Source organism: Benincasa hispida, chromosome 11 (genome assembly GCF_009727055.1).
Source record: "Benincasa hispida cultivar B227 chromosome 11, ASM972705v1, whole genome shotgun sequence".
Taxonomy (NCBI): domain Eukaryota; kingdom Viridiplantae; phylum Streptophyta; class Magnoliopsida; order Cucurbitales; family Cucurbitaceae; genus Benincasa; species Benincasa hispida.
The window spans coordinates 38,082,929-38,099,734 of record NC_052359.1 but is presented as its reverse complement, the minus strand read 5'-3'; the positions used below and the strand labels follow the sequence as shown (position 1 = coordinate 38,099,734).

Here is a 16,806-nt window from a genome sequence, read left to right as displayed (position 1 = left end):
TGAATCAATCTTAGCACCCGTTGTCAAGGATAATGACCAAGGGGAGACAATCTTGCAAGAAAACCAACAACAACAATCAACTTCAATTGTTTCGTTATCAGTGCAACAATTGCAAGATATGATCACAAACTCTATCAAGGCTCAGTATGGTGGTCCTTCTCAAAGATTTCTCTTGTATTCTAAACCATATACAAAGAGAATTGATAATTTAACAATGCTAATCAGATACTTGTCACCTAAGTTTCAACAATTTGATGGGAAGGGCAATCTAACGTAACATATTGCTCATTTCATCGAAACATGCAAAAATGCCGGTACGCGAGGGGACTTATTGGTCAAACAATTCGTTCAAATGTTAAAAGGAAATGCTTTTGACTTGTACACTAACCTCGAGTTTGAGTTAACTGACGGTTGGGAACAACTTGAAAAGAAATTTATAAACTGTTTCTACAGCACATGAGGAATAGTTAGTATGTTCGAGCTCACCAACACCATGCAACGAAAAGGTGAACTTGTCATCGATTCCATAAGTCACTGAGAGCTACAAGTCTAGACTGCAAAGAGCATCTCACTGAACTGTTTGCCTCCGAGATGTGCATTCAAGGGATGCATTAGGGAATTCTTTACATTCTTCAAGGTATAAAGCCTCATACCTTTGAAGAACTAGCAATTCGCGCCCACGATATGAAGTTAAATATCGCTAGTCGAGGAGACAAAAATATTTTAATGCCTAATGTAAAAAATGAAGAAAATGATGTCGATGTGACTTTAGAAGCATCTATGGTTGTTAATACAAGCCTTCTTAAGTCATATTTCAAAGGAAAAGATAAGAAACCTAAAAAGCATCAAGAATATGAAATACACCACTTAACTTTGCAATAAAGACAAGAAAAAGTCTATCCTTTTCCTGATTTTGACATTCTTGATGTTAGAACAACAACTGAAAGCAAGGTTGATTCAACTTCCTTAGTCTAAATAGCCGAAAGTGATGCAAAAAGTCAATGATCCAAATTATTGTAAGTATCATCGAGTCATCCATCATCCTGTGGAAAAATGCTTTGTTCTAAAAGAGCTAATTTTAAAATTAGCTCAAGAAGGAAAAAATGAGCTAGAATTTTATGAAGAAGTTCAATCAAATCATATTACAATAACAACAAATAGATGAAATCAAATATGCTCTAATTGACTCTAGCATCAAAAAGTGTGCTTACTCCAATTGGGAACCTTGGAACCGATATTTGTTTGATTTCAAAACGAACAACTATGACATAAACCCAAAGGACATGATCAAATAGATCACTTTTGAAACTCATTGAGAAGAACAAGAATGACATCTTGTTCAAAATAAATATTGCTCATTGAAGCCAAAAAAAAAGAAAGGAGGAAGAATACAAGATTTTCTTAGCCTCGTCAATCAATAACATCAAGGAAATTCTTCTCTAGAAAATGTCTTCTCATGAAGAAGGGGATGACAACTCCACAAGTTTATATTATATTAACATCGAAGAAGTTGACGATTCAAAAGAAATCAAACAAAGAACTTCTGTCTTCGATCGTATTAAGCCTTCAACTACACGAGAAAAGAAGAAAATCAATGTTTCACGTCTACTTCCACTCGAACTTCAACTTTCAAAAGTCTAAGTATCTCCACATAAAAAAGATATCAAATTTCGTTATCTGCTTTTGATTGTCTCAAACTGACAAGCGATCAACATAAAAGAAAGATGAAAATCTTGAAGGCAAAACCATTTCGTGAAGCAAACAAAATGATAAAATTCACACTATTGTCTCTTCATGCATGAAGTGGAAGTTATTTATTGTCATAAATACAGAAGATTTCTTAACGGTAAAGCCAAAACTCATCATATTGACAAATCCTATAAATGAAGAAGGGGATCAAAGCCATGATGAAAGTAAAAGGTTCTAAAATATAAATGTGATAACTCCTTATCATAAGAGTATAAACTGCATGGTGCTCCTGGCCCCCATGAGCTTAAAAGGTGAACAACCCCCCAAAAAGAAACTTTGTTTGAACTACATATGACTTGATCCCTGACATAGTTAAAATAAGTTATAATAGGAGAAGGAGAGATAGTTAAAATCAAAGCTTCCACTTAAAGTCTTTTAACCCTTCACGCACAGTTTCCATGTTTTTACGAACTATAGCTAGAGCCTCCATGGCCACATCAGTTATAATAGGAGTGCTCTCAGGAGTGTTAATTTCTTCTTGTATTTTGGCAACTTTAAGCTCTTTCCCATCTATGGCCTTATTCTTCTCACAAGACAAACTCGACAGCTTCTTGGATTCAATGCTTAGACTTTGAAGTTTGATTTCTAGTGCTTGCTTTTCCAAGGATATTTGGGTAGCTCGCTCCTGAATGTTTTTATCCTCTACTCATAGTTGGCTTATTAGAGTTAGGACCTCTTTCATGCGGGATGTCTTCTTGCTCAATTGATGGTCCTTTGTCGATTGAGGACAACTGTGGGGAATACGAAGATTATACCACGTTGAAATTATCTACCCTCTTGATATAGTTTTTCACAAACTCTTGAAGAGGAGCTAAATTGCTCTGGTATTTCGAAATACCAATGAATATTGTTGTTATTTTCTATTTAAGGCTTGGTATGCGCTCAAAATGAGTGCGCACAATCTTTTCTTGAATGTCTTACCACATAGATAAGGTTCTATATCGATAGAAGTTTGAAATCACTACTTTCCCAAAATATAAAGAAGGTTTAGGGTGCTCGGTAGCTGGTTCACCATCTACACATTGTGTTGGCTGAAAAATCTTGAGGGGGCCAGGAGGAGACATGGTTTTTCTTATTTGAGGACCTTCAGAACAACCAACTTCTTCGGGGGAATGATTTGAAGTTTCAGCATTCTCGACACCTACCTTCTATTTGCCACGTTGAATTTCTTCAAAAATGTTAAGGGGCCGAGAAGGTTGTATGGTTGTTTCAGCTTGCGATGATTTACAAGTAGCAGCCTTCTCGATGGATGAATCCAAAGCGTGAGCTCTTGTTAAGGATTCTTCACTACTCTGCTATGCAAGTTCTTAAAGATGAGTGCTCAAGGGTGACTTAAAAAAGGGAAAAAAAATTAGTTGCTAAAGAGGTAAACAAAAGGAACATAAAAGAAAAATAGACATACCAATTTTATAGGGCCACTGGAAACTAACGAAGCACTTGGAACTCCTTCAAAAAAATCATCACCAAATGTCTTCACCCTCTTTTAAGTTCTTTTCCAAGGATGATCACTGTTGCAATTATGGATTTCTTCCTCATGTGCAGAAACATCTTTTTGAAAGGTAGGAGCTGTCTCTTCGATTAAATGGATCTGTTTTCCACCCTGCTTACTCCCTTTATTCTTGGGTAGCTTAGGATGCGAGGGGGCAAGGATAGTACAACTCACTAAGTGATGTATGTTATCCTGATAAAAACTCCCATATATTGTCAACCACCATTTTCTGTATTGCGGAGTAACGTGGTTGCATGGATCCAACGTGCAAGCTAGTATAAACACCTGAGATAGTGATTGACGTCTGGTGCAAACCCTAAAATGATATATCACATTGTAGAGGGTGGGGGCAAGTGGAATTTTTCCTATATCATTAGGAATATCTTGGTAAAATTTATATTATTGACCAAACCGATATATACTATATGACTCTATGATCAAAATATTCTCACACCGAGATGATAGGTGGCATGATCGCATACTGGAGATTTGGTAGGATTGGTAAAAGGATGGATCTTTGTCATCAATCAGGTGTTCATGTTTGCTCCGATTTTGAGAATTCACATGCCATTAGATATTTGCACCTTTATGGATCAGTTCTTATACTTCATATTCTCCAAAATAAATTGAGCCACCTTTGCCAGAAAAGTCAACCATCTTCGAACCTCAGACATCCACTGGAACAAGGTAATGGATGTTAAAATAGTGAATTAGCCAACCGTGGACATAATGCATGGGAACATAAAAGTCCATGCATCCGATCAGAGTTGAAGCTTCCGATGTCTACCTTAAGCTATGGTAAATGTTGGCTAGAACTGGAATGACAAGGCTTTACATCTTTCTTCAACCATCAAACTAACAACCTTAAAAACTCCAGGACGAAGGTAAGCTCCTTTTGTGGGAACACAAAAAGACACAACCAACAGGATAAAAATGCAGCCAACTACGTTTTATCCTTCAAATTGTCTTCTATCCCAAGTTCCTTGAATAACATGTTTTTTCTGCTCGACCAATCTCAAGACTTGATGTTTGCGCCATCTATATTTCGATTAGAATGGGAGCGAGAGGCTTTCTTTTACTTTCAAGTAGTAGGCTTGTCATATCTTTGAGTCCCGAGGAACCAAAATGAAATCCACGAGCTAATAGTCACTAAGGATTCATTTTTAGAGGACGAGGCATAATCTTTCTGCAAGCAAATTATTGATTGGTACGCCTGGAAAAGATGTTCACATAACTTTGGGAGATCTCTCTTTTTGTCTCGAGAGCCAGTTAACTCTCTAAGACAAAGAATGACCTTTTCGTAGAAGCCCCCTCTGATCGAAAAGTCGTCGAATGACCATAGGTTCCATAGGGAGATTGATAATTCACCCACCTTAGTGTGAAGGGTTTTGGTTGATGGACACCAAGCTTCACAAAAATCTCGAGTCATGCCACTATTTCGATCATATGTATACAAAGAGACCATCATTGTACCAAAAAAACAAATAGCATGAAGGGCCCATTTGTTTCGATCAACTATGAACTATAACCATTTCCAATAGCAGTCAGCAAAGATAAATTCTCCAAGAGCTTTTATAGTGGCATTCCAACGAGTCTCACCGTCAATCATGCGACGCCTAAGAGTTAACACCCAATCATTATGAATTAAGAATTTTAATATCCACACTTTTTCTCCCTAAGTGAAGGGTACTTTTGTTGATAATTCAAGTGGGGTAATATCGTTGTCCAAATCAGGCCATACATTTGTGAAGGGACCAACTAATGGCTCCTCCACAAGTAGGCTAAGTCCATTTGTTATAGGTTGATTCCTATCTTCAAGAATTACAAGATGTTTCTTTCCAAACAAGACATGTTTTATGAAGTGAACCATTGCTCTGCCAAAAAAAATGTCACCAAAGAGAAATAAGTTTCAGTGGTATAATTTAAAAGAAGCATGAAGTAAAAGATGGCGAGTTCCATGGGGCTTGGACATATGCTGAGTCAGAATGGACAGAGAAGATTGAAGGAGCCTTCTAATGTCACTATTCTTAGATAATGCAAGCGTGTTTGATGATCCGGCCCTTACTAAGGGCAAGATGATCTGACCCTCTTTAAGGGTGAGACAATTCGGCAGGGTCAAATGATTTGACCCTCACTAAAGACAAGATGATTTGACCCTCTCTAGGGGAGGATGACCCGACCCTCTCTAAAGGCAAGATGACCCGACCCTCTCTAAGAGTGAGACGATTCGATAGGGTTAGATGATCTGCTTTCACTAAAGACAAGATGATCTGATCCTCTCCAAGGGAGGATGACCCAATCCTCTTTAGGGGAAGATGACTCGACCCTCACTAAGATCAGTAAAGGTGGTGGTCATATATTGAGACGCTGTTGCAAAAAAAAAGAAAGAAAGAAAGAAAGAAAGAAAGAAAGAAACCCCCATCTTTTGAAGAGATCTGCGGAAGTCGACCAAGCAAAAAAATTATTCCTTGGAGTGGAAGTCACAATAGCTTAAATCTTGTAAAAAAAAACAGTGAAGGCAAGTGAGTGAAAGAAAACCAACACAAGATTCCAATTAAGAAAAAATAGAGGAAAATTGGAAAAAAAAAAAAAGAGAGAGAGAGAGAGAAAAGAAGAGTAAAGAAAGAAGAAAAACAAAGAAATTTAGTTTAAAAACAAGTGAAAAAAAAGGAAAAGAAAGATAAAAATAGAAAAAAAATATAAAGGAAAATTTTTGGGAAAAATAAAATAAAATAAAAAGAGAAAAAGAAAATTTTTAAAAATCAGAAAAAAATAGGAAAAAATAGGTGGCGGATTAGTCGCGAGAGTTCGACGGCTAGCAACGGACGAATGACGCAACGACGTATGGTGGCGATGGTCGTTTCACACAAAGAAGAAACATCGGGCATGGTCGGGGACTTCGTGGGCCGCAGCTCGAGGGCTCGTGGCTCAGCACGACTGAGCAGTTGCCGGCTGCCGGCTCGACAGCTCCAGCGGCTCGAAAAAAAAGGAAGAGAGAGAGTTTTTCTTTTCTATACCTTCGTGCAAGACTGTTTAAGTTGGGAATGTAGGGGTTTGAGGTCCTATTTATAAAGGATCAGCAAGGATCCGTGACAAATTAGAAAATCTAAATCAAATAGATATTTTATTTAAAATATTAGATTTTATTAGATCTCCTAATTTGATTTTATCCTCAATTCAAATTAAATTTGAAAAATCAAATTAAGGTTCTATTTAATTTGATTTTATTACCTTTGTTCTCAACTTTATCTTCAAGCAAGATTTGGACATATTTCAAATTTTATTCAAAATCAAATTTGAATTGTGGATAAAACCTCAAATTAAAATTTGGACATATTCCAAATTTTATCGAATTGTTCAACTTTGAGATTAAATTGTGGATAAAGTCTCGAATTAAAATTTGGGCATATTCCAAATTTTATCTCCAAATTCAAATCGTCCAAATTTAGCCCCCTATCTCCAAAGCTAAATTAAATTAGGGATAAAGTCTCAAATTCATCCCAAATTAAAATTCGGTCATATTCCAAATTTTATCCAAAATTCAGAAGACACACATTTTTATTAGGCCTCGAATTGATGTAAAATTCAAATTTGAGCATCTTCCAAATTTTATTTCAAATTCATCTAAATTTAAGTTCTTATCCTTACTTCCAAATTAAATTGCGGGTAAGATCTAAAATTCCTTTCAAATTAAAATTTGGCTATATTCCAAATTTTATCAAGATTAGCTTTTATCTTCAGTCCAAATCAAACTGCAGGTAAAATCTCAAATTAAAATTTGGCTTATTCCAAATTTTATCCCAAATGCTAGTTAAAATTATGTACCAAATTCATAGTTTAGCTAGTACATCAAATGAAGTTTAAATCAAGAGAAAATAACTCGCATTTTTTATTCCAACTTCATTTTTTTTTTAGATTCATCTACCCACATGTGTGCATAAATTTCGAAAACAGGTCATTTGTTAAAGGAGAAATTTTGGACCAGTCAAAAATTGTCACGTCATTCATTAAATTAATGGCGAAATTTCAAATAATTGAATTTGTGATCAATTAAAAGTTAACATATATCCTCAAATTAAAGTTGAAGACATAATTTGTTGAATTCGATGATGTCACGTGTTTTCATCACAAGCGATGGATTGAAGGAAATTAATTTGACCTAAATTGATATTATAATTTGGATTAAAGTCCAGTTGAGCCTAAAAATTGGCTTAATTTGGCCCAAATACCAAAGTAGGTCAAAGTCCAACTAATTGGGTCCAAGGACCAGGTCGTAGTCCATGAAGCCTACCAGATAACTCTATGAATAGAAGAGCCCTCTTCATTTGTGGGGATCAGCAATCCTAACTCTAGAGAGCCGGGAATTTTCTACAATCAGAAGGCTCCTTGACTCCTGAAGTTGATCACACTTGAAGACTGAAGTCCTTTGGAGATACAAGTATTCTTCCAAGACTCTAACTTTAAGAACATCAACACGCTCTACTTCCATACATCAAGCATACGCATTCAACCGAGAATCGAGAGAGAATCAAAGGATCAAGTACTAGAAATCGAACCACATCAGCATCAAATCAACATCAACATCGACATAAGTTCAACTCCAGGAAGCAAGTTTCTCCGAAAGCCTCGTGCAAACAAACATTAATAAGGAGATAATTAACTATTTTCAATATTTATTGATGAGAGATAATCTTATTAATGATGATAATCTTATTAATGATATTTTAAAAAAATAAAATAAAATCCTGATGTAATTAATAATAAATCCGAAAATGATATATTATTTGTTTTAAAATATTACAAAATTAAAAGATGACAAAAAACTATCAAAAGGTTACAAATGTTCCAAAATGTTACTAGAGATTACTAAATTTTCAGATATTTGTGAAATAATAATTATATAATAGGCTAATTTCCTAAATCTTTCTTGATTTCATCTCATATGTTCAAAACAATAGTACAATATATATAGGAACAGAATAACACTATCAAACTATTATACTTTAACTAGCTACAAACAATTATAGTGTAAATAAAAATACAGACTACAGGGGTTATGTGGAAAAAAAAATGGATAGTTAGTCAAAGCACGCATGTCGTTGTCATAAATACGAGTATTCGCTCTACATGAACTACAAATAGACCACATCAATCGTCTCAATAAAATACAACAAGTCAACGTCTAATTTCAATATAGCAACTTTGAACTACTTGAATATGGCAAAATTCTTAGTTAATTGATCCCATCTCAACTTAATATCAAAAGAAAGTAAAATAAGAGATGTGCCATGAGATACTTTAAAGGGGGATTTTCAAAAATAGAAAAAATAAAGGAAACTATTTACACAACATAGCAAAATTGAATCTTCTTTGATAGAGGCTGAAAAAAATTGATAGAGGTCTATTAGTATCTATAATGATAGAATCTGATACAAATCTATCACTGATAAATGCAAGTCTATCAGTGTTTTTTTTTTTTTTTTACTATTTCTATAAATAGTTTAACATTTTTTCTAATTGTAAAAATTTCTATACTTTTAAATGAACAAACAAGTTAAGTATTTAAATTTGAAACTACAAATTTAACTTTTACTTTTGTATAATAAATTTGTAAATGAAATATTAATCCATGTTGATGCGTTCATTTGGAAACTTTTGACATTAGATGTAACAATGAATTTAATTTACATTTTTTCACTTTCTTTCACAATGGTAATGACATCCAACAAAATATTTATAAATACATATTTTATTCAAAAACTTATTTCGTAAAAAGTAACTGGAATATAATATTTCAAACTAGGTAATCACTTGTTGGTTTTGGCAGTAATAATTGGTGTGAGTTCTATTTTATGTGGTTAACCATGGACTTCCAATAATCTATTTGAATTACTAATATGGATTTAATAACATAATTTTTATTGATGGAATGATTAAATACCTCAATGGTAATTGAGGTATAACTAGAAATATTCAATTTTTCCACATGAACGGGGATTTCCTGATTACGCGGGGAATGGGGGAGGGAGTGGGGAAAAAAATTCCCCATGAGCTAAACGGGATTCCTTGTCCCCTCCCCTCCCCGACCCCGTCCCGTTCTCCGTCTCCGCCTCGATTAGCTTTTACATATTTATTTAGTATATTTGTCTAACATTATGTTATCATTATTATTATATAAATATTACATTTAAATTTCAAATTGATTATTTATTGGGAAAGATAATGAATATGTTTAAATTGAATGTTTAAATTTAGATTATGTATGTGAATAATTTGATTTATATTTATTTCTTTCTATTAAAAAAATTAATTAGTTTTTTTAAACCAAAATTTGAGTAATTTATCTTTAAATTCAAATTGTCATATAAAACTAATCATAATAAATAATTTAATGATAAAGTTAATTATTTAATTAAAATTTGTTCACATTAGTACTTTTAAGTTCTCGCTCCTTTTCTGATTCTTTCTCTTTCTTTCTCGTGCTCTCTACACTTAATTCATTTGACATTTCAAAAACTTTTATTGCATTCTTATTTTTCTGTCTAACCCAGAGAATTTTCTCTCCCTCAAATTAATAAAAATAATAAATAATAAATAAAAAAATCATACCTCAATAATCCCCCGTAGAAGCCCAATATCAACTTTTACATAAAATTGTCCATTTGTGACTGATTATGGATTTCACCCACCACAAGATGTTTTTTTTTTGGTCAACTCTTGTGTCATCCACACTTCAACTTCTGATTCTAGTTCCTTCACACTAACAAATTCATCTTCCTTTCCTTTTAGGACAAAAAAAAAGATGTTTTTATTTTATTTTATTTTTACTTGCTAAGGCAGTAGGTATCATATAGTCATTAGACATCGAGACTTAAAATATCAATATCAACAAAAATATCAAGACCACAATTTTATGAAAATGTCAATGTCAAGACAAGTTTTTGAAAAAATTATAAAAATTTAAAATTACTCCATAAACATTTTACGATTTTCAAACAAGTTAAAATAATGTCCATTATTTATTTTATATTGTGTTAGTAATATTTTATTGTTTATTTGTTATATTCCATGAATTCTTATACAATATTGATGTCTTCGTTGTGTCAATGTTGAACTAATGGACATGTAAAAATATTGATGACAATATTGAAATAGCGACAAAAAATTAATACCCTGATAGAGACCAAAGGGTTGGAAGAACAAACCCCACAAAAAAGTCAAATGGAAATGACAAAACAAACTTCTTTTCCCTCACATTCTTCTTTGCAATTGATTATGTAGGTACTTTCCATTGGAGAAACTCTGACCATTGCTTTTGCTTTGCTTTGCTTCCATCATGGTCTCTTCTTATAGCCTCCTTTTTTGTGTTGTGGGGCAGAGAGTTTGTGTCATGTTTGGAACATTGAGAACACTGTTGGAATTTGACTTCAACAGTCACTTCTATTACAACATCTTCATGGGAAATGTTTTCTTTTCCTTCTTGATGTTTCGATTTTGTGACGTCATAAATTTATGATTACTTCGTTCGACGTATTTTGGGTGTTTTGTATGGATGGCCTTAAGTTTGCGATCATAATGTTGTTTGCCCTAAATTTTGAAAAGAATGGAATATGATGACCATCCCCATTGTCATAATGCATGTTAATTATGCATATTTTTCCTTGTGCGCCATTAATGAGAGTTCAGAGTGTGAGAGTGAGTGAGAGAGCAAGAAGTAGTGCAAGTGAGAAGAAGTGAAGGAGGAAGAGTCCTAGTGTATGAAAGCACTATTGTATTGAATTAGTTGAACGTGAGCACAATTTGGGAAGAGAGCGCCAGTACGAGTGTGTGAGTGCAAGTACTAGAATAAGGGAGGGAGGAAAAAGCTCTTGGGAGTAAGTATTATACAGATGACCTTAATCACACATCTATTAAAATCGCAAGTGTCAATACGAATAATTAACATGCTTTTTTATATTGTGTATTGACGTAGTAAAAGATCATACTTCATTATTTTCAAAAGTTGAGTCAAACGACATTAAAGCCACAAAATTAATGTCAACAGAAAAAAGGAAAAAAAAAGACATTCTTCCTCTTACATTTCTGAATTCATAACAATACAAACTCAAAGAAAACATTGATTGTTTATAAGTGAGAATATCACATATCAAAATTCAATTTAGATCTTAAACTTTCATTTAAGATAATATTTTTTCCCACATGTCCAAGAATTCATTGTATATGATACGTGTCACTATTGTAAAGGAATAAGTGTTTTCTATTTATTCCTTTTATTAAGATAGAAAGAAAAAGAGAAATGGACTGATATGAAAGAATGACAATGGTGCTAAAAATAGTCTTGGGAGAGAAATTTGATTCCACTGAACAAACTTTTAACAAATGCATATTCATATCTAACAAAAAGCTGATTTAATCTATGACAAACCATTAAACAAAAAACACACTTGAATTACTACAAACCTTAGAGAGAGGCAACTTTTATGAAGAGATCTGTTCTTGGAGAGAGATGAACCAAGAGCAGAAGAAAGAAGACTATACAAAGATGGTAAAGAAAAATGAACATTACTTCAAGTTACAAATTAACAATATCATATCAAACTTATCTAACTTCTTATCAGAGGAAGAATTCTACAAGATTCTTTCTGCATCTACTTTGATGCTGTGTTATTAAGAGGGCTCTTTCCCAGACTGGATGGTTTAGCTTCTGCACTCCTCTGACCCGGTGTCCCTCGTCCACCGGCTCGAGGACTGTGCTCTCCTCTTAGCTCGCTCAACCGAGGGCTGAAAGAGCGATGAGGGCTGTCTATACTTTTTCGGTCAGATATTGGTGTTGCCGTAGAGCTTGTGATTTTAGGACTGCTAATACGCCTAAACTCACCACGGCTTCGGGTGATAACCTCATCTAAAATCTCTCCATCCCCACCGAATGATGCTCCGGCGCCCAGCTCGGCTTCCTGTTTACAGAATGGTATCAAAGTTGTCGATCAGCTCAGTGATTAGAATTATACATCTGCATCTAAATGCATATAAGTCGAAGAATTGAATCATGTTGCAGGTAGATAAAAATTTAAGATTTCAAGTGAGAATAGGTTACCGTTGCAAGATTGAACGATAAAGCCGGTGATTCTTCATATTCGGCAGCATCGAGGTCTTGGAGATGTGCACCTTTGAAAAACTTGGGAAGAAGGTATTGTCTTACAGGGACAAGGAGCATGATCATCAGAGGAAACATCACCCCGGCAATCGGAACCCATGTTAGTCCAAAACATATGAACAAATATACTGTTTGGAAAATGGTAAAAAGTACAATGGATTTGAATGGCACGGTTTCAACAAAAGTCGCATGGTAGTCCTCAAGAACTCTGCCAGATGACAAAAAACAAATTTGTTATTTGGTGAAAAACGTAAAATTGAGAAGTAGAAAAGGACTGGAAGTTTTCATTACTTGTATCTTCTGCTGGGTGCAGTAAAGAGCAACAAGATTCTTTCCCAAAACTGGTTACCAGGCAAGCTTTCGATGGCCATAAAAGCAAAGTAACCCCATAGAACCGAGGTTGGGATCTTTTTCAGAACCGGCATGGCTGCAACGCATCCTCCCACCATTATAGCTTGAAGCAAATTACTGACCCGCTGTTCTTTCACCTCAACAGGCAAAAGATCATCAATTTCCTTTTCAATATCAAATATTGTCTCATCGACTGGAGCATCGAAACTGCCCATACTAGAAGCAGCTTGAATGGTTGTCTCTTTTAGTTCATTCAGTCCCTGCTCAAAAGGTTTTACATAGCTAAGTAATGGGAGAGCTTGGTATATTAGATTGAGACTATGAGAGTACGTTTCTTTTTCTTTCCTCATTTAAATCTCACACGGTACACAAGAATACGAAAAACGTTTCACTGGTGGTGAATGACTCAAATAAGTTCGTGTATATTTGAGACTACTTCCTACATGTTTAAGATTCCCATATGTGAACGAATTTTCTTAACCGTGCACAAAAGAATCAACTTATATGTGAATGAGTTTCAAGTTTTTGAAGTACAAAATTCTGGTGGCTTACACGAACTGAAGGTTGTTGGTAGATCAAGGGGGTCTGCATTTGTTGATATGCTTGTTGCATACTTCCATACAACTGTCCTAAGCTAGCATTCTTTCTCATACTACTCCGTGCTGTTTCTACAAGTTTATTCCGCAGCAACTGCAAAACGAACCCAAATCTTTTAGTAAAGCACCCCCCAAAAATAAAAGATTATGTGATGACAAATCAATGAAGATAACTCTGAAAAGATTATTGGGACCGGACCCACTGGTTTACCTGGTGTTTGAGAGTAGCCAGGCTCTTTGTATGCATTGGTGATTGTGGGATGACTCCATTGGATGGAGGGATTCCAAGAAGACCACATATTAAGGTCTGAAATAAGATGAAATTTGAACCGTTATATTGACGTACAAGCCAGATGCCGAAAAAGAAAAGGTTGGAGATAAGAAAATTGCTAATGGGATTCACTTTCATACCAAAAATCCCAATAGAAGTAAATCATAATGGTAAGAAGATGGTTTCCTCAGATTGAACTCTTTCTGCTGAGCAAGTTGAGATGCAACACTATGATCAAAATAGTAAAGAACTGCAATCATCGTAGCCGGGATGAAAGCTCCACAAATGTAAAAAACTGGAACGTCAAGCATATCCTGCAACGTTGTTGCAAAAAATAGTCAATGTTTCAGTACAACGAGAGAAGAGAGGATCTGATGAGGCAGAGATTCGTAGAAAACTGATTAGCCTTACCTTAATAACAGTCCAATTTTCGTATGCACCGGGAGACCATGGATTGGGGCTGAAGAGTCGCCTGGGGATTCCTTGTGGGACACTTTTTGAAGGTATATAAGAAATACCTGTCCAAACTAGGACCATGAGCGGTACTCCATAGTCTGCTATCAAGCTTCTGAGCCAACCTGCCAAAATAATTGTGGAAATTGTAAAAGAGTTGACTCTTTTCATCTGCTTCATGTGACAAAATTGCCAACTATGAATAATTTTCTTGAACATTTCATCTTTTAGTGGTTTCCTGATAATACCTGATCCATATCGCCATGACCGTGCTTTTCGGCTTCTTAAAGCAGTGAGTAGAAGGCCAAATGATAGTACCAAAGCAAACATCCCATTGGCGAACCTCCAAGAAGGTATAAACTCTATCAATTTCAGATTTTCCCGTTCTGGGATGCGGAACTCATCCACAAGTCCCTACAACAAAGTCAAAGGCTCTACTTATATAACATATTTTTTTCCTTTTTAATAGATTAAAGCTTATTAGATATCAAGCCTGTAAAATTAAGAAAAAAAGGGAGTGCAGATTTCTTACTTTGACCGCTTGCTGCATGAAAAGCATCGCGATAAGCAAACCGAACAGTTCACCAGCCAGACGTGTGAACCTATTGATGATGGAACAAGCACCTAATATAGCCATTATGAACAGCAAGGCCGCAGTCCAAACACACACCCTAAAGATTCACATGTTCATACAAAGTTGTGTTAGCAACAAGCATTGGAGAATTTCAATAGAGACCAGTTCTAATTTATTTGAAGCAGTAGTTAAACATACCATCCACTCCATGCTAGAAACAAATTCCGACCCAACTCGGGTCGTTCCTTCGCAAAATTAAACATGAAGGTGTACATAATAACAGTAGGCTCTGCAACTCCCAAGATGAGCAAAGGTTGACCTCCAACAATAGAGTGAATGATCCCACAGAGAGCTGTGGAGGCTAAGGTTTGAACTGCAGTCAGCACCCCATCTGCAAAAACCAGTGAAAAGCAACAACAACAACAACAACAATCAATGACACACATTTAAAAACTCAAATTCAATCCAAATCTCAAGAATCTTCCTGTTTTTCCTTCTCTTTTTTAATAAATTCAACAGCAGATCTAACATGAAATTCAGAAGACTTTATAAGTTAACTCTCTCACCAGTACTTCTCTCCAACTGTTCACCAAATGAAATGACAGGAATTGCAGAGGCAAAGAATATGTAAGTGGTGGGAGCCAAAATCCTAAAAAACCAATGAAAACATCAAGAATCCACATTCAATACCAACCCAAAAGTCAAGAATGAACCAAGATTGCAAAAGCTAAAGACCCCAATGAAGAAATTTTCATACCTATATCCAGCTCTAAAACCACCAGTCCAATCTTCTTTGTAACACAATAACCTCCCTTTCAGATCATTCTTGATTCCACGAAGAGGAACAAAAGTTTCCTCCATAATTTCAAAGTGGGTCTTCTTCCTTCAATTCAAAACCCCTCTCTAAGTGAAGAAGAAGAAGAAAAGTATTTCACAATGATGAGTATGAAAAAACCAATTTCAACTACTGGGGTTCTTCAATGGCATTGCCATATAACAAAAGGGGGGGTTCTAGAACCTCAAACTCAAAAAAGGAAACTCAGTTACATGATTCAATGGCTGAAGAAGAATGGGAGCTGATTCAAAGGGGGATTAATGAAGAGCACAAAGACAGAAACAAAAAGGCCTCAAATCTCAGGAAAAACAGAGCAAATGGCAAATGGGTGTGTAGAGAAAGAAGCAACAACGTGGATTAAATAAGGAAGAAAAGGAGTTTGAGAATTGAAAAGGCTGAGAAAAGGGGAGGTGGGGAATGAAGGGAAAGAAGGGTAGATTTGATGCAGACATGGAAGCGGGTCAGAAGGGGGGTATGAAAATGAAGCTCACTGTCAAAAAAAAAAAAAAATGAAAAAGAAAAAAGGGGAATAAAATTTGTTTTTGGGGTTTAATAATTATGAATATTTGGTTTTGTGAGAAGGAATCTTCTGTATCTCTGACCATTCCAGCTTCCATGGGACCCTTTCCTTATGGGTCAGGCCAAAATGACATATCATCAGCATTAAAGTTTTGAACTCTGAAGCTATTGTTGGTGGTGGGACTTTCCAGATTATCCTCCATTAATGCAAGATTTCATGATGTCCATTTGATGATCCTAAAATTTACTGCTTTATAAAAAATTTTAAAAAATACTTTTGGTCTATGATGGAAGAAGCAATTTTGTGCGTACACTTTTAATTGACAGCAATTTAGTTAGATGTATTTGAAATACATTTTCAAATTTATAATTTTTTTTTTTAAAAAAAATTATTTTAAAAGAAATTAGAATATTTAACAACTATTTTTGAATTTATTTTAATCAGTTTTTATAAAAGTGTTTAAATAAAAATGAATGTTTTGTAAAATAATTTTTTTCTTAAGTCAATCTAAACCGACCATTCCTGTACTTTCAATTTATAAGAATTTAGCTCCTACACTTTAACAATTAACAATTTAGTTCTTATTGTAAAAAATAGTATAATTTAATGAAGTTCCTTATATACGTAGATTGATAAATTGATTGGAAATCAAATTTATTTATAAACTATAAAAACTGTTATTATGTAACAAAAAAATTGTACTTATTTTGATAAAGTTTTTCATAATATGGATTAAATCATTGTAAATTGTAAAATATATAAACTAAATCGTTACTTACTAAAATTTATCAACTAAATTGCTATAACTTTAAAA

The 16,806-nt window shown here is 34.6% G+C and overlaps 1 protein-coding gene across 1 annotated transcript; it reads right to left on the bottom strand.

Moving 5' to 3' along the window:
* Positions 1-11,559: 11,559 nt before the first annotated feature.
* Positions 11,560-15,942, bottom strand: LOC120091731 (boron transporter 1-like). Its single transcript, XM_039049847.1, has 12 exons — positions 15,395-15,942; positions 15,204-15,286; positions 14,836-15,028; positions 14,596-14,734; positions 14,312-14,477; positions 14,022-14,188; positions 13,751-13,924; positions 13,551-13,646; positions 13,296-13,433; positions 12,684-13,003; positions 12,333-12,600; positions 11,560-12,192 (listed from the first exon to the last, which is right to left on the bottom strand). Exons 1-12 carry the CDS (start codon positions 15,496-15,498, stop codon positions 11,887-11,889), a joined length of 2,154 nt encoding a protein of 717 aa, XP_038905775.1. The 5' UTR covers positions 15,499-15,942; the 3' UTR covers positions 11,560-11,886.
* Positions 15,943-16,806: the final 864 nt, after the last annotated feature.